We start from the raw sequence: 22,089 nt of genomic DNA, 5'->3' as shown, positions 1-22,089 counted from the left end.
CCACCACAGCACTAGGATGCGGATCACATGAGCTGCTGCATCGAGGGTGGCAAACTCCGCCACTATCTGTTATTGGCTGTCAGATGCAGCATAGCGTCCAAGGGTTAGAAAAGTTAGGACAATTGATTCAAGTGCTGCTGAGGGGACTATAAGCTTTGTTCCAGTATGGCTGAAGCAAGAATGTGCTTACACATATCTGTACAGTGGAATGTTACATGACACTAAGGCAGTGTTCCTTCCTCCTGTTTGAGCAATGCTGCTAAAGAGCAGGGCTGTGGTAGGGACAACATCTGTGTTGGTGAGCAGTGCTTGGCTGGAGGATTGCGCAAGAGACGCTGTATTAAGGAGTACAGGGGTAGGGGTAGTTTTACCACTGGAAGCCAGGCTCAGGCCACCAGTGTGATAATATCAGTGGAGGCAGGGATACACTCTTCCAAGGAAACGCTGTCCCTGGGGCAGCTAGTGGTACAAGAGATAAGGGTATCCAGGGAAAGCCGGGGCAAGCTTTGCCATGAATTCAGAAACTCTTACAGTATACAAAGAGCATGCATAATCACTACAAAATGCTCACATGTAGAGCACTGGGACTGTGTTATTAGGAGGCACAAACGAGGCTGCCCTTTTTGTGATGCAGTTTTCACATTTCACAAACTTTTCACTACCCACCAAAAATGATCTTGCGACCCACCAGTGGGTCGCTACCCACGTTATGGGAAACACTGGGAAAGCACAAAGCCAAGGGCACTTCCTGTTTTGACCCATGGCAAAAAGAGAACCATGAATGGAAAACCCAATCTGGAGAAGGTCACCCCCATCACTGAGGGATACAGCTCCCACCCATGGTCTTCTAATGAGAGGCGGCAGAGAAGATCCACACTGAGAGATCCTGCTCGATGAAGGTACAGGGGTGTCCTTCTATGACAGAATCTGAATATTTCTCCCTGAGATGGAAGGGAGACATGCATTCAAGGCAAAACCGACTGCCCGCAGCCCAAGCACATATATGTGCAGGAGCTGCTCCAACACGATCCAAGGCCCTACACCATCATCTTCTCCCGATGGGCACCCAGGGAGGCATCCGTGACCACTGTAGCTTGATCCTCCGGAGGGGCAAAGGGATAAGTCTATCTACCAGTGCGGATCTTGGCACACGGAGTTAAAGATCGTCAGCTCAGCCATGCACATCCACTTACGCTGAAGCCACAGTGACTTCAGGCACCACTGAAAGTCCTGCGTCACTATCTGGCACATGACACTGATGGGATACACAAGGCCATGAGGCCAACAATACCCAAGACCTGCAGAATTGAGAGAAAAGTTTGATCCAGAATCATCAGAATAATCGCCCAGACAGTCATGATCCTCTGAAGAAGAGGAAAGACCTTCATGCAGGCCGTGTCCAGTGCACCCACGATGAAATTTGGCCTCTGCATTGCAGAGGGGTGAGAATTTCGGGTGGTGATCCAAGCCTGCTTGAGATATTCCTTGACCAGCACCAGGGAGTCCTCTTTTACTAGACAGTCATCTAAGTAGAAATACATGGTCTCCTGACCAGTGAAGCTGCCACAACCGCTAACACCTTCATAAAGACATGTAGAGCAGCGTCAGTCCAAACAATAGAATCACCAGGTGATAGCACTGGAATCCCACTCTGAACATCCAGTAAAGTGGGTGGGAAGAACTTGGAGATGGAAATAGGCATCTCAGAGATCCATGGATGACAACCAATCACCCGCATTGAAGGTCAACAAGGCTTGGCACAGAGACAGCATCTTGTGCTGTTCCTGCTGAAGGATCCAGGAAGGGCCTCATGCTTACATCTCCCTTGGGGACCAAGAAGTAAAAGGAGGAGAACCCCATGTTCCATTCTTCCAGAGCACCATTGCTATGGCCCCTTTGGTCAGTAGGGCAAAGGCCTCCACCTCCAAAATTGAGGGATGTGCCAAGGAGTGGGTGGAGCGGTTGGGAGTGTAGGACACAGCCCTTGCAAATTATCTGGATGATCCAGCAATCCACTGTGATTGCCCCCCAAATGGTGGAAAAACAGGAGGCGCTGTCCCACACAGGAAGATGATGACCTAAGGGAACGAGTCAGAGGTGCTTTGAGAGAGAAGATGATTTTTGAGATTGCATCTGCTGTCGATGGTTTGTACGCTAGATCCACCACTGCCCCCGAACGGACTAGTACAGCTGTTGGAAAGTCCGAGAAGGTTGTCTGGTGTGGTGGTACTGCCTATCTAATTTTCCAGGTGGAATCGCCAAGCGAGGGAGGCCAGCTCCAGGGCACGAGCCATAGCTCTGGTGTTTTTGAAAGACTCCAGGGGGCAGCTGTTTTTTTTCTTGAACCAGCCAGTTCCCATTAAAGAGCATGTTAATTAATCAATCAATCAATCAGGATTTATAAAGAGTGGCAAATCACCCGTGAGGGTTTCAAGGCGCTGGACTTGCTAGCTGCTTTGCGGTGCTCTGTTCATTCCAACAGCCATGTCTTGAGTCCTTTCCTGGATTCCCAGAGCTATGCGGCATTCTTGGGGTGCAGGGGGGAGGTCATTCCAAGCTTTGGCCACCAGGTGAGAGAAGGAGCGTCCTCTGCTGTGGTATCAGCCGATCCCAGGGGTGTCTGGGAAGAAGAGGGAGGCAGATCACAGGTGTTTGTCGTTGGTGGAAGGTCATTCGTTTGTTGATGTATGCTGGTCCTTCACTGTGCATGTTCATCAGCGTTGCTTGGAGGTCTCCCTGCCTCTTAGGGTGCCCACTGCATCATGACAGCCTTGCCCATAGATCAATCAATGATGTCCACAGGGTCCAGGCTAAACAGCCACTGACCGGATCTGAAAACAGCATTTTCATGTGGTGGGGCAAGCTGATCACTGTACGGTTCGCCAGTTCCCACAAGCCCCAAACGGCAAGTGGCCCTGGCTGTGCAGTGGGCCATCCTGCCAGAAACAGAGGCTTTGTGGTCCGCAGATCCAGGTTTCTTCTCCTGTGGCGACCTGAGGAAGGCACTCGGATTCTGCTTCACGAGGGCATTTGGACAACCACATTTGTAGGTGATGGGAGGGATGAAATGTGGGGGTTACCTGGAGCAGGCCTGTGGTGTCTGGTTATCTGCCTGTGAGCTTCAGGGTCTTAGAGGGTTTCCCCCAAGCGGCCATGAGAAGACCTAAAAGGGTGTCACTGAAGGGATCCCTCAGTTTAAAGATTTCATACCAGTCAATCAATCAAACAGGATTTGTATAGCGCTACTAATCACCCGCGAGGGTATCCAGGCGCTGGCACATACCGCAGTTATAAACGAGGTAGCAGGGCTAATCTTTATAAACTTTGCAAGTGTGTAGGAATCTCCTAGGGAGGCGCTGTGCCAAGGGGGCGTCATTCAAGTTACACACAGATGATGTCTTCCAGAGCTGGGCCATGTTCGGTGGCATCTGTTTTTGTGTGCTGGGCAGCGCCTCTGGGGGCGTGGCGCCGCGAGGCCCTAGGGAAGGAGCTGCCCTTGGAGCATGTCCTTGAAGGATGATGTGCCAGGAGAGGCCAAGATAGGCTCACCAGAGAAAGCTGTACCCGGTGAGACTGTACCAGGGGTAACCAGGATAAGCTGTGATTGGGCAAGCTGAGCCGGGGATCTGTGCCAGGCGGGGGTTGGTGGCGTAAGCTCTGCCTAAGCAGTCTGTGCCAGGGTACTCTCTGCCACCTGAGAGTGCTCTGGGGTGTGCTTTGCTAGGGGGAGCAGGTGCAGGATTTGCTAGGCCAGAGAAAATGCTGCCAAGAGAAGCTGTGCCAGGATCTACAGTGCCAGGGCAAATCAGGATACGTCTGCCAGGGACACCTATGCCAGGATACACAGTGCCAGGGCAAGTCAAGATAAGATCTTCAGGGAAAGCTGTGTCAGGATACACAGTGCCAGGGCAAATCAGGATACGATCTGCCAGGGACATCTTTGCCAGGATACACAGTGCCAGAACAAATCAGGATACGATCTGCCAGGGACATCTTTGCCAGGATACACAGTGCCCGGGCAAATCAGGATACGATCTGCCAGGGAAAGCTGTGCCAGGATACACAGTGCCAGAGCAAATCAGGATACGATCTGCCAGGGAAAGCTGTTTCAGGATACACAGTGCCAGAGCAAATCAGGGTAAGATCTGCCAGGAACAGCTGTGTCAGGATACACAGTGCCAAGGCATATCAGGATAAGTTCTGCCAGGGAAAGCTGTGCCAGCATAAGCTCGGAGTGACTTCTTTCAGGATAAGCGCTGCCATGGGAAGAAGTGCCAGGATATAGTTTGCCAGGACAAGCTAGATAGGCTCTGCAGATAGTGGCGCAAGAAAACACTGTCAGGAGAAATGTGCCAGGATAAGCTCTGGTGCAGGAAGCGGTGCCAGGAAACGCTGTCAGTGGATGTAGTGCCAACTTATGGAGCACAGCAGTACAATCTACCATGCAAAGATGGTCCCAGCTTATGCGCTACCAAGGAACTGGTGCCATGTTAAGCAGTGCCAGGATATGTTCTGCTACTAAGATACAGACTGTCAGGGGAAGTGATGCCAATATACTCACTACCAGGGCAAGCGATACCAGGATATGCTCTGCCAGACAGACGCAGTGACTGGATATACTTTCTCAGGGCAAGTGGTGCCAGAATCCACTTTGTCCTGAAGAGCAGTGCCATGATATGCTTGGCGTGGCAAGCAGTGCCAGGATATGATGTGTCAGGAGGACAGCTTCTCACATTAGAGAGCATTGCTGACATTAGAAAGCAGTGTCTGTCTGGGAAAGTATTGCCAGGATCCACTTTGTCCTGAAGAGCAGTGCCAGGATATGCTCAGCCTAGGAAGCCATGCCAGGTAATGCTCAGCCTTGAATGCAGTGCCAGGATCTGCTCAGCCTAGGAAGCAATGCCAGGCTATGCTCTGTCCTGGAAGCAGTGCCAGGCTATGCTCTGTCCAGGAAGCAGTGCCAGGATACGCTCAGCCTAGGAAGCAGTGCCAGGATACGCTCAGCCTAGGAAGCAGTGCCAGGATCTGTTCAGCCTAGGAAGCAATGCCAGGATACGCTCAGCCTGGGAAGCAGTGCCAGGATACGCTCCGCCTGGGAAGCAGTGCCAGGATACGCTCAGCCTAGGAAGCAGTGCCAGGATCTGCTCAGGATAGGAAGCAGTGCCAGGATCTGCTCAGGATAGGAAGCAGTGCCAGGCCATGCTCGGCCTCGGATGCAGTGAGAGGATCTGCTCAGGCTAGGAAGCAGTGCCAGGGTGTGCTCAGCCTAGGAAGCAGTGCCAGGGTGTGCTCAGCCTAGGAAGCAGTGCCAGGATCTGCTCATGATAGGAAGCAGTGCCAGGATCTGCTCATGATAGGAAGCAGTGCCAGGGTGCGCACATCCTAGGAAGCAGTGCCAGGATCTGCTCATGATAGGAATCAGTGCCAGGATCTGCTCAGGATAGGAAGCAGTGCCAGGATCTGCTCAGGATAGGAAGCAGTGCCAGGATACGCTCAGCCTAGGAAGCAGTGCCAGGAAGCAGTGGCAGGATACGCTCAGCCTAGGAAGCAGTGCCAGGAAGCAGTGCCAGGATATGGTCAGGATAGGAAGCAGTGCCAGGATCTGGTCTAGGAAGCAGTGCCAGGATCTGCTCAGGATAGGAAGCAGTGCCAGGCCATGCTCGGCCTCGGATGCAGTGAGAGGATCTGCTCAGCCTAGGAAGCAGTGCCAGGGTGTGCTCAGGCTAGGAAGCAGTGGCAGGATCTGCTCATGATAGGAAGCAGTGCCAGGATCTGCTCAGGATAGGAAGCAGTGCCAGGCCACGCTCTGCCCGCGAAGCAGTGCCAGGCTATGCTCAGGGTAGGAAGCAGTGCCAGGCCACGCTCTGCCCGCGGAGCAGTGCCGGGCTATGCTCAGGGTAGGAAGCAGTGCCAGGCCACGCTCTGCCCGCGGAGCAGTGCCGGGCTATGCTCAGCCTAGAAGCAGTGGCAGAATCTGCTCAGGATAGGAAGCCGTGCCAGGCCACGCTCCGCCTGGCAAGCAGTGCCAGGCCATGCTCAGCCCGCGGAGCAGTGCCAGGCCATGCTCAGCCCGCGGAGCAGTGCCAGGCCATGCTCAGCCCGCGGAGCAGTGCCAGGCCATGCTCGGCCTCGGATGCAGTGAGAGGATCTGCTCAGGATAGGAAGCAGTGCCAGGATACGCTCAGCCTAGGAATTAGTGCCAGGAAGCAGTGGCAGGATACGCTCAGCCTAGGAAGCAGTGCCAGGAAGCAGTGCCATGATATGGTCAGGATAGGAAGCAGTGCCAGGATCTGGTCTAGGAAGCAGTGCCAGGATCTGCTCAGGATAGGAAGCAGTGCCAGGCCATGCTCGGCCTCGGATGCAGTGAGAGGATCTGCTCAGCCTAGGAAGCAGTGCCAGGGTGTGCTCAGGCTAGGAAGCAGTGGCAGGATCTGCTCATGATAGGAAGCAGTGCCAGGATCTGCTCAGGGTAGGAAGCAGTGCCAGGCCACGCTCTGCCCGCGGAGCAGTGCCGGGCTATGCTCAGGATAGGAAGCCGTGCCAGGCCACGCTCCGCCTGGGAAGCAGTGCCAGGCCATGCTCAGCCCGCGGAGCAGTGCCAGGCTATGCTCAGCCTAGAAGCAGTGCCAAGCTATGCTCAGCCCGCGGAGCAGTGCCAGGCCACGCTCTGCCCAGGGTTCTGTTTCCCCAGCAGGTGCCAGGGCAGTATTGACATGGCTTGTGCTTGTTTGCAGACTGTGGGCTTCGCCCCCTCTTCGAGAAGACGCAGAAGGCGGACAAGAGTGAGCAGGAGCTGCTGGACTCCTACATCGGAGGCCGGATCGTGAAAGGAGAAGATGCGGAGCCGGGCAGCGCCCCCTGGTACGTCCTCATGTCATGACAGGGGCACGTGGCGCCCCCTTGTGCCCGGGTCTCACTCATTGTGACAAGCACTGCCCCCTCCAGGACAGATCCCAGGGCCAAGCTCCCCTGACTCCACTGGTTCACAGCCCCCTTCTCTGTCCTGGGTATCTGCCCTGGTTCACAGCCCCCTTCTCCTCTGTCCTCTGTCACTGCCCTGGTTCACAGCCCCCTTCTCCCCTGTCTCTGCCCTGGTACACACCGCCCTTCTCCTCTGTCCACGGTCTCTGCCCTGGTTTACAGCCCCCTTCTCTTCTGTCTCTGCCCTGGTTCACACCTCCCTTCTCCTCTGTCCTCGGTCTCTGTCCTGGTACACACCACCCTTGTCCTCTGTCCACGGTCTCTGCCCTGGTTCACACCTCCCTTCTCCTCTGTCCTCTCTCCCTGCCCTGGTTCACACCTCCCTTCTCCTCTGTCCTCGGTCTCTGCCGTGGTTCACACCTCCCTTCTCCCCTGTCCTCGTTCTCTGCCCTGGTTCACAGCCCCCTTCTCCTCTGTCACTGCGCTGGTTCACAGCCCCCTTCTCCTCTGTCGCTGCCCTGGTTCACAGCCCCCTTCTCCTCTGTCATACCCTGGTTCACACCTCCCTTCTCCTCTGTCCTTGGTGTCTGCCCTGGTTCACAGTCCCCTTCTCGCGAGTCCTCGGTCTCTGCCCTGGTTCACACCTCCCTTCTCCTCTGTCCTCGGTCTCTGCCCTGGTTCACACCTCCCATCCTTCTGTCCTCTGTCCCTGCCCTGGTTCGCACCTCCCATCCTTCTGTCCTCTGTCCCTAGTCTCTGCCCTGGTTCACAGTCCCCTTCTCCCCTGTCCTCGGTCTCTGCCCTGGTTCACAGTCCCTTTCTCCCCTGTCCTCGGTCTCTGCCCTGGTTCACAGTCCCTTTCTCCCCCTGTCCTCGGTCTCTGCCCTGGTTCACACCTCCCCTCTCCCCTGTCCCCGGTCTCTGCCCTGGTTCACACCTCCCATCCTTCTGTTCTCTGTCCCTGCCCTGGTTCACAGCCCCCTTCTCCCCTGTCCTCTGTCCCTGCCCTGGTTCACAACTCCCTCCCATTCTTCTGTCCTCTGTCCTCTGCCCCTGCCCCGGTTCACACCTCCCTCCCATCCTTCTGTCCTATGACCCTGCCCTGGTTCACAGCCCCCTTCTCCTCTGTCCTCGGTCTCTGCCCTGGTTCACACCTCCCTTCTCCCCTGTCCTCGGTCTCTGCTCTGGTTCACACCTCCCTCTCCTCTGTCCTCGGTCTCTGCCCTGGTTCACAACTCGCTTCTCCCTTGTCCTCGGTCTCTGCCCTGGTTCACACCTCCCTTCTCCTCTGTCCTCGGTCTCTGCCCTGGTTCACAGCCCCCTTCTCCTCTGTCTCTGCCCTGGTTCACACCTCCCTTATCCTCTGTCCTCGTTCTCTGCCCTGGTTCACAGCCCCCTTCTCCTCTGTCTCTGCCCTGGTTCACTCCTCCCTTCTCCTCGGTCTCTGTCCTGGTACACACCGCCCTTCTCCTCTGTCCTCTGTCTTTCCCCTGGTTCACACCTCCCTTCTCCCCTATCCTCAGTCTCTGCCCTGGTTCACAGCTCCATTCTCCTCTGTCCTCGGTCTCTGCCCTGGTTCACAGCCCCCTTCTCCTCTGTCTCTGCCCTGGTTCACTCCTCCCTTCTCCTCTGTCCTCTCTCTCCCCTGCCCTGGTTCACATCTCCTCTCTCCAGCCCCTGTCCTCTGCCCTGGTTCACATCTCCTCTCTCCAGCCCCTGTCCTCTGCCCTGGTTCACATCTCCTCTCTCCAGCCCCTGTCCTGGTTCACAGCTCCTCTCTCTAGCCCCCTGTCCTGGTTCACAGCTCCTCTCTCTAGCCCCCTGTCCTCTGTCTCTACCCTGGTTCACAGCCCCCTGTCCAGCGCCTGTCCTCTGCCCTCTGCCCTGGTTCACACCTCCCTTCTCCTCTGTTCTCTCTCTCCCCTGCCCTGGTTCACAGCTCCTCTCTCTAGCCCCTGTCCTCTGCCCTGGTTCACACCTCCCTTCTCCGCTGTCCTCGGTCTTTGTCCTGGTACACACCGCCCTTCTCCTCTGTCCTCGGTCTCTGCCCTGGTTGACAGCCCCCTTCTCCTCTGTCTCTGCCCCGGTTCACAGCCCCCTTCTCCACTGTCCTCCGCCCTGGTTCACACATCCCTTCTCCTCTGTCCTCGGTCTCTGCCCTGGTTCACACCTCCCATCCTTCTGTCCTCGGTCTCCTCCCTGGTTCACACCTCCCTTTTCCTCTGTCTCCTCTGCCCCTGCCCTGGTTCACACCTCCCTTCTCCTCCGTCCTCTCTCTCCTCTGCCCTGGTTCACAGCCCCCTCTCCAGCCCCTGTCCTCTGCCCTGGTTCACAGCCCCATCTCCTGCCCCTGTCCTCTGCCCTGGTACACAGCCCTCTCTCCAGCCCCTGTCCTCCACCCTGGTTCACAGCTCCCCTCTCCAGCCCCTGTCCTCTGTCTCTACCCTGGTTCACACCTCCCTTCTCCTCTGTCCTCTCTCTCCCCTGCCCTGGTTCACAGCTCCTCTCTCCAGCCCCTGTCCTCTGCCCTGGTTCACACCTCCCTTCTCCTCTGTCCTCGGTCTCTGCCCCGGTTCACACCTCCCTTCTCCACTGTCCTCGGTCTCTGCCCTGGTTCACAGCCCCCTTCTCCTCTGTCTCTGCCCTGGTTCACTCCTCCCTTCTCCTCTGTTCTCGGTCTCTGTCCTGGTACACACCGCCCTTCTCCTCTGTCCTCGGTCTCTGCCCTGGTTCACAGCCCCCTTCTCCTCTGTCTCTGCCCTGGTTCACAACTCCCTTCTCCTCTGTCCTCTGTCCTTGCCCTGGTTCACACCTCCCTTCTCCCCTGTGCTCGGTCTCTGCCCTGGTTCACACATCCCTTCTCCTCTGCCCTGGTTCACAACTCCCTTCTTCTCTGTCCTCTGTCCTTGCCCTGGTTCACACATCCCTTCTCCCCTGTGCTCGGTCTCTGCCCTGGTTCACACATCCCTTCTCCTCTGTCCTCGGTCTCTGCCCTGGTTCACACCTCCCTTCTCCCCTGTGCTCGGTCTCTGCCCTGGTTCACACATCCCTTCTCCTCTGTCTCTGCCCTGGTTCACAACTCCCTTCTTCTCTGTCCTCTGTCCTTGCCCTGGTTCACACATCCCTTCTCCCCTGTGCTCGGTCTCTGCCCTGGTTCACACATCCCTTCTCCTCTGTCCTCGGTCTCTGCCCTGGTTCACACCTCCCTTCTCCTCTGTCCTCTCTCTCCTCTGCCCTGGTTCACAGCCCCCTTCTCTCTGTCCTTCCTCTCCCCTGCCCTGGTTCACAGCTCCTCTCTCCAGTCCCTGTCCTCTCCCCTTGCCCTGGTTCACAGCTCCTCTCTGCAGCCCCCTGTCTCTGCCCTGGTTCACAGCTCCTCTCTCCAGCCCCCTGTCTCTACCCTGGTTCACACCTCCTTTCTCCTCTGTCCTCTCTCCCCTCTACCCTGGTTCACACCTCCCTTCTCCTCTGTCCTCTCACTCCTGTCCTGATTCACACCTCCCTTCTCCTCTGTCCTCTCTCTCCCCTGCCCTGGTTCACACCTCCCTTCTCCTCTGTCTTCCCTCTCCTCTGCCCTGGTTCACACCTCCCTTCTCCTCTGTCCTCCCTCTCCTCTGCCCTGGTTCACATCTCCTCTCTCCAGCCCCTGTCCTCTGTCTCTACCCTGGTTCACACCTCCCTTCCCCTCTGTCCTCTCTCTCCTCTGCCCTGCTTCACAGCCCCCTCCCCAGCCACGGTCCCTGCTGTAACTCGCACCGTTTGATCCTCTGCAGGCAGGTGATGCTCTTCAAGAAGCAGCCGCAGGAGCTTATCTGTGGCGCCAGCCTCATCAGTGACCGCTGGGTCCTCACCGCAGCGCACTGCATCTTTTACCCCCCCTGGGACAAGAACTACACCACGGAAGACATCCTGGTGCGCATCGGCAAACACTTCCGGGCCAAGTAAGAGGCGCCGGGGGGATGGGGCAGTGGAGGGTGGACGCTGCACTCGGCGGGCAGAGATGGCATTTGTAATGCCCTGCCATGCTCTGCCCACAAAGGGAACAGAGGGGCAAGTTTAGCAGAGGCTTGCGCGCTGGTGCACCACTGTGTTCCACGCCTGTGAGGCCACAAAAAGCCACTTTATGTGGCTTTTCAAGGCCTCATACATAGGTGTAAGGCAGTGCAAGTCGCTGCGTTGCATTACTCTGCGCGCTGGAGGTGCTCCGTGGGCGTCGTGGCGGGGTTTCCCACGCAGCACCCAGGGGTTTTGATGCTGCCCCGGACGTAAACCCGGGAAGCGCCAAAACCTTAGGTCGCCCCCAAAGCAGGCGCAAGCAGGAGAAATATTTTCATGTCTCCTCGTTTTTTCCTCTTTCCCTGTCTGCTGCATAAAGAGGAAAACACCTTTTGGTATTGTTTTTGTGCAGGAAGGTGTCCCTTGCTGCATAAAAACAATCCTGCATGCAACGCAGGCACCGTGATGCAAGGGTGCCTGCATTGGCTGTAGGTAGCCAATTGTGCGCCATGAATGCGGTGCATTCCTGCCTTTCACATTGGCGTAGCACAACGCACAAAAAAGATTGGCATCGTTGCCCTATGCCAAACCCCATAACAATGGGCCATGGTTTTTAGGTCTCGCCTACACAACGCATGCCTAGTCTCCTTGGTACCTTTTGTTTTTTAACTGGGCTTAGAGGCCACCCATTGCTTGCCACTGGTTGGCTACATTGTCACTCTCATTTGCTTGCTACTTATTGGTGGATTGACAGGGGCTATCTTCCCCTGTGTGCTTGTCCCTCCCCTGGAGCATGGACCTATTGCTTGTGTTTCACTGCTGATTTTTTTAGGCTCAACCTTTTTTCCTTTGTGTTTAAGGAGTTACCAGTGTATCTTTTTCCGCTTGCTCCCTCATGTACTTCTCCCTCTCCATGTTTCTCCCTCTGTCCCTCCCTCGTTTGTGGTCTGTGCCCTACCTGCCCTCCGTCCTACGCCCCAACCAATCTCTTTCTTCCGTTACTTGCCCCCTACCTGCCCACCCTCCTCCTGTTATTGTTGCCTGCCCCAGCCCTTCCCACCCTCCACTGTCCGTCAGCTTGCCCCTCCACCCCCGTTGTCTGTGCACTGGCCACTGTCTCTCTCATCTCCCCCCCCCCCCCCTGTTTATAGCCCCACGACTCGCTCTCTTACCCCGTGTTGCCCCCTGACTTCCTCCTCTTCCTCCGTGTTGCCCCCGCCTCTCACCTCACAAGAAGGCGGCGTTGAAGCAGCAGGCGCTATCAATGTTACCCACACCCTCTGTTCTTGCCACCCTTCCACATGCCTCTCCTCCTGCCAGCACCACAAAAGCACTATAGCGCGACCGGCTGCGGCCACATCATGGCGCTTTTTTAGGTCCAAGCCTACTAGGCAGCACAACCGTCTGCTGTTGCAGGCAGCTCGGTCCAGTTGGCGAAGGCGTTGGCCCAGCAGGGGGGAGCGCGCCACTCCTGTCCAGGGTGGTCAGGTCCACCCACAAGATAACCTGTGCCGAGAGCAGTCAGGCTCATACCAGAGGCAATGTGTGAAGCACAGCAGGTGCCCACAACACCCCGCTGAACGACCCCAAGAAGAGACTTCACACGAGTTGTATGTATAGAAAACGTGCATTCACCACACACATGATCAATGCAGCTCAGGTACAATGTGATCTCCCCCCATGGGTCGATGAGCGTACAACGCATAACGAGAGACACTGTGAACGTGGTGTCACTCACAATGAACAAGCAACACATGATTATGGGCCCCACCGCCATAAGCATCAATCGCTGTATATACATTTGGAGAAAAGAGACATTCCCTCCCCACACCTGCATGAGGTGCCCACCCACTGTCAGCATTAGGCCCACACTCGCGTCCCCCACAATCAGTGTAACATGTAAATCAGGCTGATCCCCGAGGCTGGCAGTACCAGCTAAAATGTATTTCACAGTCCTCACACTGACAAACACGGAGGAGATCAAGGCTCAAAATAGGAGGTTCACTCAGAGGTCTACAAAACTCAGGGGGGTCCCTGTGCCCAGCCCAGTCCCTGTAACCATCCGACAGACTCGGAGGTGCCCAGCCCTGCAGATGATCCAATGTTGTAAAAAAGTAACCAAGTTCAGCACATCCGGAATGAAGAGACTCTGTTAAGGTGTGTTGTCTCGACCCACCCCAGACACTTCAGATTATACAAAACAAGTCACAGGTTCGTGGCTCCGGACTAGAGACACCCTCCCAGCCAGGAACCTCCATTGGTCCCAGACCGGTTCGATTCAATGTAGAAAGCGCTCAGTGCCGTGTCCCCACACAACAGAGGACCCTACTCAGGGATACAATGACTTGGGGGTCTTTGAGGTTCTTACCAAGGTCCACCCAGAGCCAGCAGGGCCCAGGGCCTCATACGCGCATCAGTGCAGTCTCCACATTCGGGGAGCACCCGCCTTGTCCCTTCCCTCCTGCCCACACAGGGGGCCAGGGCCTTGTGGCCCACTGCCACTTATCCGGGATCTTGCTTTCCCCCTTGGGGTCCCGGCCAGCTTCCCTCTAGTAGGGGGCCACTCTCTTAGGAGGCCTTCTCTCCCCGGGCACGTCTCTACCGGGTCTCTGGGAATGAGGTAGGGCCCACTCAGGGGTGGCTCCCGGTCGAGGGGTACTCATTCTGAGCACAGGTGCCGACTGGCCTACTCCATTAGGCCATGGACGTGGCTACAGGTGTTGCCAACAGGGGCAGCATAGGTGCCCCTATTTTTCCTGGCAAGCAGGGTCACCCCCAACCCCCCCCCCACCAGGTATCTAGTATACCTCTCTTCCGGGGTCAACCTGGGTGCAGTGCCGCCATGTCCTTCCCCCGCCTCTTCCTACTACAGGTAGGGGGGGGACTCACATTCCCCTTGTCAGACAGTGGGAAAATGTCCAGAATCCTAAGGCACAGCACAGGGAGACAGCATGGGCAGGGGGGAGGGCAAAAGTTTCAGGATTTTTCCCTAAGAAGAGCCATGTCCAACACAACCCCCTCCCAGCCTAAAGCCAGGGTGGTCACAGTGATCTGACAGCTGAGGGAGGCCGATCAATATTGGATGATGGCACACTGCTGCGGTGGTACCCCTCTGGCTTCTATGCATGCGGACCTACATAAGGTCTCCTTGTGCTGCTCCCTGGGTCTCCCCTCCCTCCCCCCAAAGTAGGACCCTAGCTGTTCCCGGGGGGGAGGGGCTATGGGTCATTTCCTACCCACAGGGCCTGTTTTTAGTTGACTGGGATGGTGCTTGCTGACAGCAGTGCCCATAACCCACCACTCAACCACCCAAGGGGTGCAATCCTCGGTGACCACCGAAAGGAGGGGCCCCTGGTCACCTCTGCGGGGCACCAGTCTTTCACTTCCGGTTCCCCAAAGTCAGGGATGGCCTCCTGCAGTTGGCTTCCCCCCGGACCTCAGCCCTGGGGTGGGTCTGGGGCCCGAGGTAAGCTCTTTTGACCAGGCCCCACCATTTGGAAGGAGTTCCACCCCCTCCGTGACCATTTGGTCCCTCGGCTCCGGTCGACTTCCCCTTTCCCCCTGCTCCCAGGGGCCTCTCCTCAATGTATATACAGCCGGCTATGGCCGTACTCCCCCCCAGGGCTCCCCCAGTGGGGCTGCCCTGGTCCGCCTAGTTGGATAATGGGTGTTTTTGGCATTGGCCCACCTCTGGAGCTCCCCCTTACATTAGAGGGAGCTTAAGGCTTCCTAGGCTTCGGCCTTCCTGTGGTGCATTCCTCACCTTGAGAGAGAGTTTGAGACCCCCTGGAGACTGGCTCATCTCTGGTGTCACCCCCAAGCGGTGGGGGGGGGACATGAGACTTCCTGGGCTTTGGGCGTCTCCATCCCTCTGCTCCATATGAGTGGGAACATGAGACCCATTCCCCATCCAACTCCATGGGGAATTGCCTACTCAGATGCATCTTCCCCACCCAACTTATTCTTGAGGGTTGGCCCCCGACCTGGTCTGTCCTGCATACAATATGAGGCCCTTCCCGCACGGGATGGACGGTTTGGGTCCTTCCCCAAACGTACAAATCAGTATGGCTTTCCTAGCCTGGTAGCCTGCAGGGCCCTCGCTGCATGCAAGGTGAAGGGCCCCTCCCCAACTTAGGGACGTCCAGACCAACGTTACCCCCTCTAGACTTCCTCTGGTACCCTGAGCTCTGTTAACATCACCTCGTACCTGGCCAGCCATTGCCTGATGTACCCTGACAACCGGGAATTTACGTATTGCTTTTTTTGGGATGTGTCCTCCCCATAGCTTGACAGACCCAGCAGCTAAGCTGCCAACATCTTGTTTGGAGGAGCCTTTTTGCAGGGCCCGCGAATCCAATTCCTGGAAAGTCAGCTCATGGGCTACGCTTTTCTCTTCCATGGCCAGTCTCCTTTCAGCCCAGACCTGGTCACCTGACAGTCGGGTCAGGACCTGCTCCTATTCCAGTTGGCAATGGCCAACCGGTGTCCTGTCCTCGCGGTTTTCAGTGGACAGGTCCCCAGAGAACGAACTACCACCGGCCGGGGAGGATACCCTCCTCTCGCAGAGACTGGGTTCTCCCCCCACAACAGCTGGACCCCCTGGGAACCTTAGCTCCAGTTCTTCTCTCGCCCCACTCTCAGGATCTCTCCCCGTTCACTGACCTTCCCGAGTGAGCTTCTGCCCATGCTCTCGGGGCCCCTTGAGATTCCCCTTTCATGGCCCCTCCCTCCCTCCTTCCCTCCCTCAAAGACCGCCCTTGCAGGCGTTACCCCTAAGTGGATTAACTGTATACTGGTCCATCTCAGCCAACTCCAAGGGGCCCCCATTAGGTAGGTGTCCAGTGACGGTGCCAACAGCAGGAGTCGAACTAGAGATCTACGGGGAACCAACCTCACTAGTACCAAGACCAGTCTTTTCATCTAGTAAGTAGAACACCTTTCACCGCGTGAAGTCACGCATAGCTGCAAGTCCTATCCCACCGCTTGACTGCCAAATGTTGGAGGGAGCTCGGTCCGGTTGGCTAAGGCGTTGGCCCAGCCAGGCGGAGCGCGCTACTGCAGTCCGGGGTGGTCATATACACCTGCTAGATAACCTGGGCTCACCCTTGGGTAGCTTGGCACAGAGCAGTCAGGCTTATCCCAGAGGCAATGTGTGAAGCCACAGCACAGCACGTTCCCACAACACCCCGCTGAACAACCCCAAAAAGAGACTTCACACAGGTTGTATGTATAGAAAACTTGTATTCACACACACGTGACCAACGCAGCTCAATTAAAATACATCTCCACCCAGGGCTCAATGAGCACACAAGGTATAATAACACACTGTAAACATAGGCGTGGATCTCAATGAACAACTCAACGCACAATAATAGGCCCCACTGCAATAAGCAACAATCACTATATGTACATTTAGAGAAAACACACATTCCCTCCCCGCATAACAACATTTAAAAGCCTGTAATGAACAGTACAGATATTTCAGAATTAGGGCCGCACACATGAAGCACATTGTTTGGGAATTCTAAAGTGCGGTGGAAAGAAATATTTGGATGTGATCAAAACAAATCAATATACTAGGTGATGACATTTCCACACATCATTTGTGTGCTCTGTACTTTCATCAGTAAAATAGGACGTCTGTGCAAATGTAATGACCATTTCAAATGAAGATGTGTTGTCTGTAATGGCAGTGCGCGACCACACCGTGCATTCTCCAGTATAGCCTACTCCACTCTACACTGCAAAGCGCCACTCTGCACATCTCCGCACTACGCCACTCCACTATGTGTCACTCCACTCTACTCACCACCAATCCACACTACTGCACTCCACTCTGCCCATCTCCGCACTACACCACTCCACACTGTACCACTACACTCACCACCAATCCACACTACTGCACTCCACTCTGCACATCTCCGCACTACGCCACTCCACACTGTACCACTCCACTCACTACCAATCCACACTACTGCACTCCACTCTGCACATCTCCGCACTACGCCACTCCACACTGTACCACTCCACTCACCACCAATCTACACTACTGCACTCCACTCTGCACATCTCCGCACTACACCACTCCACACTGTACCACCGCACTACGCCACTCCACACTGTACCACTCCACTCACCACCAATCCACACTACTGCACTCCACTCTGTACATCTCCGCACTACGCCACTCCACACTGTACCACCGCACTAAGCCACTCCACACTGTACCACTCCACTCACCACCAATCCACACTACTGCACTCCACTCTGCACATCTCCATACTACGCCACTCCACACTGTACCACTCCACTCACCACCAATCCACACTACTGCACTCCACTCTGCACATCTCCGCACTACGCCACTCCACACTGTACCACTCCACTCACTACCAATCCACACTACTGCACTCCACTCTCCACATCTCCGCACTACGCCACTCCACACTGTACCACTCCACTCACCACCAATCTACACTACTGCACTCCACTCTGCCCATCTCCGCACTACACCACTCCACACTGTACCACTACACTCACCACCAAGCCACACTACTGCACTCCAGTCTGCTCATCTCCGCACTACGCCACTCCACACTGTACCACTCCACTCACCACCAATCCACACTACTGCACTCCACTCTGCACATCTCCGCACTACGCCACTCCACACTATCACTCCACTCAACTGTCCACCAATCCACACTAACGCACTCCACTCTGCACATCTCCGCACTACGCCACTCCACACTGTATCACTCCACTCACCACCAATCCACACTACTGCACTCCACTCTGCACATCTCCGCACTACGCCACTCCACTCACCACCAATCTACACTACTGCATTTCACTCTGCACATCTCCACACTACGCCACTCCACTCTACTCACCACCAATCCACACTACTGCACTCTACTCTGCAAAGCTCCACTCTGCACATCTCCGCACTACGCCACTCCACACTGTCACTCCACTCAACTGTCCACCAATCCACACTAACGCACTCCACTCTTCACATCTCCGCACTATGCCACTCCACACTGTATCACTCCACTCACCACCAATCCACACTACTGCACTCCACTCTGCACATCTCCACACTACGCCACTCCACTCACCACCAATCCACACTACTGCATTTCACTCTGCACATCTCCACACTACGCCACTCCACTCTACTCACCACCAATCCACACTACTGCACTCTAGTCTGCAAAGCTCCACTCTGCACATCTCCGCACTACACCACTACACACTGTCACTCCACTCACCACCAATCCACACTACTGCACTCCAGTCTGCAAAGCTCCACTCTGTACATCTCCACACTACGCCACTCCACACTGTCACTCCACTCAACTGTCCACCAATCCACACTAATGCACTCCACACTGCACATCTCCGCACTACGCCACTCCAAATTGTCACTCCACTCACCACCAATCCACACTACTGCACTCTAGTCTGCAAAGCTCCACTCTGCACATCTCCGCACTACACCACTACACACTGTCACTCCACTCACCACCAATCCACACTACTGCACTCCAGTCTGCAAAGCTCCACTCTGTACATCTCCGCACTACGCCACTCCACACTGTCACTTCACTCAACTGTCCACCAATCCACACTAACGCACTCCACTCTGTCCATCTCCGCACTACGCCACTCCACACTGTCACTCCACTCACCACCAATCCACACTACTGCACTCCAGTCTGCAAAGCTCCACTCTGCACATCTCCGCATTTCGCCACTCCACACTGTCACTCCACTCTACTCACCACCAATCCACACTACCGCACTCCACTCTGCACATCTCCGCACTACGCCACTCCACACTGCGTCACTCAACTCTGCTTACCACCAATCCACACTATAGCACTCTACTCTGCACATCTCCGCACCACGCCACTACACACTGCGTCATTCAACTCTGCTCTCCAGCAAGCCACACTACTGCACTCCACTCTGCACATCTCCGCACTACGCCACTCCACACTGTATTACTCCACTCACCACCAATCCACACTACTCCACTCTACTCTGCAAAGCGCCACTCTGCACATCTCCGCACTACGCCACTCCACACTGTCACTCCACTCACCACCAATCCACACTACTGCACTCTAGTCTGCAAAGCTCCACACTGCACATCTCCGCACTACACCACTACACACTGTCACTCCACTCACCACCAATCCACACTACTGCACTCCAGTCTGCAAAGCTCCACTCTGTACATCTCCGCACTACGCCACTCCACACTGTCACTCCACTCAACTGTCCACCAATCCACACTAACGCACTCCACACTGCACATCTCCGCACTACGCCACTCCACACTGTCACTCCATTCACCACCAATCCACACTACTGCACTCCAGTCTGCAAAGCTCCACTCTGTACATCTCCGCACTACGCCACTCCACACTGTCACTCCACTCAACTGTCCACCAATCCACACTAACGCACTCCACACTGCACATCTCCGCACTACGCCACTCCACACTGTCACTCCATTCACCACCAATCCACACTACTGCACTCCAGTCTGCAAAGCTCCACTCTGCACATCTCCGCACTACACCACTACACACTGTCACTCCACTCACCACCAATCGACACTACTACACTCCAGTCTGCAAAGCTCCACTCTGTACATCTCCGCACTACGCCACTCCACACTGTCACTTCACTCAACTGTCCACCAATCCACACTAACGCACTCCACTCTGCACATCTCCGCACTACGCTACTCCACACTGTCACTCCACTCACCACCAATCCATACTACTGCACTCCAGTCTGCAAAGCTCCACTCTGCACATCTCCGCATTTCGCCACTCCGCACTGTCACTCCACTCTACTCACCACCAATCCACACTACCGCACTCCACTCTGCACATCTCCGCACTACGCCACTCCACACTGCGTCACTCAACTCTGCTCACCACCAATCCACACTATAGCACTCTACTCTGCACATCTCCGCACCACGCCACTACACACTGCGTCACTCAACTCTGCTCTCCAGCAAGCCACACTACTGCACTCCACTCTGCACATCTCCGCACTACGCCACTCCACACTGTATCACTCCACTCACCACCAATCCACACTACTCCACTCTACTCTGCAGAGCGCCACTCTGCACATCTCCGAACTACGCCACTCCACACTGTATCACTCCACTCACCACCAATCCACACTACTGCACTCCACTCTGCACATCTCCGCACTACGCCACTCACCACCAATCCACACTACTGCAGTCCACTCTGCACATCTCAGCACTACGCCACTCCACATTGTATCACTCCACTCAACTCTCCACCAATCCACACTAACGCACTCCACTCGGCACATCTCCTCACCACGCCACTACACACTGCGTCACTCAACTCTGTTCTCCACCAAGCCACACTATAGCATTCTACTCTGCACCTCTCCACTCAGCACTGCATCACTGCACGCTACTCTGCACCACTCCACTCTATGCCTCTCTACACCACTCTCTGCCAATACATCTACCCCACACTACTCTATTGTGCACCACTGCAGTTTACACCACTCCCCTCTGCGCCACTCTACTCTGCACTCTACACCAATGCACTCTACTCTGTACCACTCCACTCTATGCCTCTCTACTCTACACCAATTTCTGCCAATGCATCTATCCCACACTACTATATTGTGCACCACTGCACTCTTCTCCACTGCACTATGCGTCACTCTACTCTGCACTCTATGTCAGTGCACTCTATGCCAATCAACTCCCTGCTATTCTAATCTACTCTTCACCACTGCACTCTACTCTGCACCACTCCACTCTACGCCTCTCTACTCTGCGTCACTCAACTCTGCTTACCACCAATCCACACTATAGCACTCTACTCTGCACATCTCCGCACCACGCCACTACACACTGCGTCATTCAACTCTGCTCTCCAGCAAGCCACACTACTGCACTCCACTCTGCACATCTCCGCACTACGCCACTCCACACTGTATTACTCCACTCACCACCAATCCACACTACTCCACTCTACTCTGCAAAGCGCCACTCTGCACATCTCCGCACTACGCCACTCCACACTGTCACTCCACTCACCACCAATCCACACTACTGCACTCTAGTCTGCAAAGCTCCACACTGCACATCTCCGCACTACACCACTACACACTGTCACTCCACTCACCACCAATCCACACTACTGCACTCCAGTCTGCAAAGCTCCACTCTGTACATCTCCGCACTACGCCACTCCACACTGTCACTCCACTCAACTGTCCACCAATCCACACTAACGCACTCCACACTGCACATCTCCGCACTACGCCACTCCACACTGTCACTCCATTCACCACCAATCCACACTACTGCACTCCAGTCTGCAAAGCTCCACTCTGTACATCTCCACACTACGCCACTCCACACTGTCACTCCACTCAACTGTCCACCAATCCACACTAATGCACTCCACACTGCACATCTCCGCACTACGCCACTCCAAATTGTCACTCCACTCACCACCAATCCACACTACTGCACTCTAGTCTGCAAAGCTCCACTCTGCACATCTCCGCACTACACCACTACACACTGTCACTCCACTCACCACCAATCCACACTACTGCACTCCAGTCTGCAAAGCTCCACTCTGTACATCTCCGCACTACGCCACTCCACACTGTCACTTCACTCAACTGTCCACCAATCCACACTAACGCACTCCACTCTGTCCATCTCCGCACTACGCCACTCCACACTGTCACTCCACTCACCACCAATCCACACTACTGCACTCCAGTCTGCAAAGCTCCACTCTGCACATCTCCGCATTTCGCCACTCCACACTGTCACTCCACTCTACTCACCACCAATCCACACTACCGCACTCCACTCTGCACATCTCCGCACTACGCCACTCCACACTGCGTCACTCAACTCTGCTTACCACCAATCCACACTATAGCACTCTACTCTGCACATCTCCGCACCACGCCACTACACACTGCGTCATTCAACTCTGCTCTCCAGCAAGCCACACTACTGCACTCCACTCTGCACATCTCCGCACTACGCCACTCCACACTGTATTACTCCACTCACCACCAATCCACACTACTCCACTCTACTCTGCAAAGCGCCACTCTGCACATCTC

General features: G+C 55.5%; 1 protein-coding gene across 3 annotated transcripts in view; it reads left to right on the top strand.

Moving 5' to 3' along the window:
- The window catches only part of F2 (coagulation factor II, thrombin), a 162,204-nt gene that overhangs the window by 83,352 nt on the left and 56,763 nt on the right, over positions 1-22,089 (top strand). For all 3 annotated transcript variants that reach the window (XM_069221692.1, XM_069221694.1, XM_069221695.1), the window contains exons 9-10: positions 6,735-6,861; positions 10,695-10,862. In XM_069221692.1, the coding sequence (XP_069077793.1) occupies positions 6,735-6,861; positions 10,695-10,862 (295 nt within the window). The remainder of the gene's footprint in view (positions 1-6,734; positions 6,862-10,694; positions 10,863-22,089) is intronic.

This window comes from Pleurodeles waltl, chromosome 3_1 (assembly GCF_031143425.1).
Source record: "Pleurodeles waltl isolate 20211129_DDA chromosome 3_1, aPleWal1.hap1.20221129, whole genome shotgun sequence".
Classification (NCBI taxonomy): Eukaryota; Metazoa; Chordata; class Amphibia; order Caudata; family Salamandridae; genus Pleurodeles; species Pleurodeles waltl.
The sequence above is the reverse complement of the archived record's forward strand: the minus strand, read 5'-3'. Positions and strand labels throughout refer to the sequence as shown.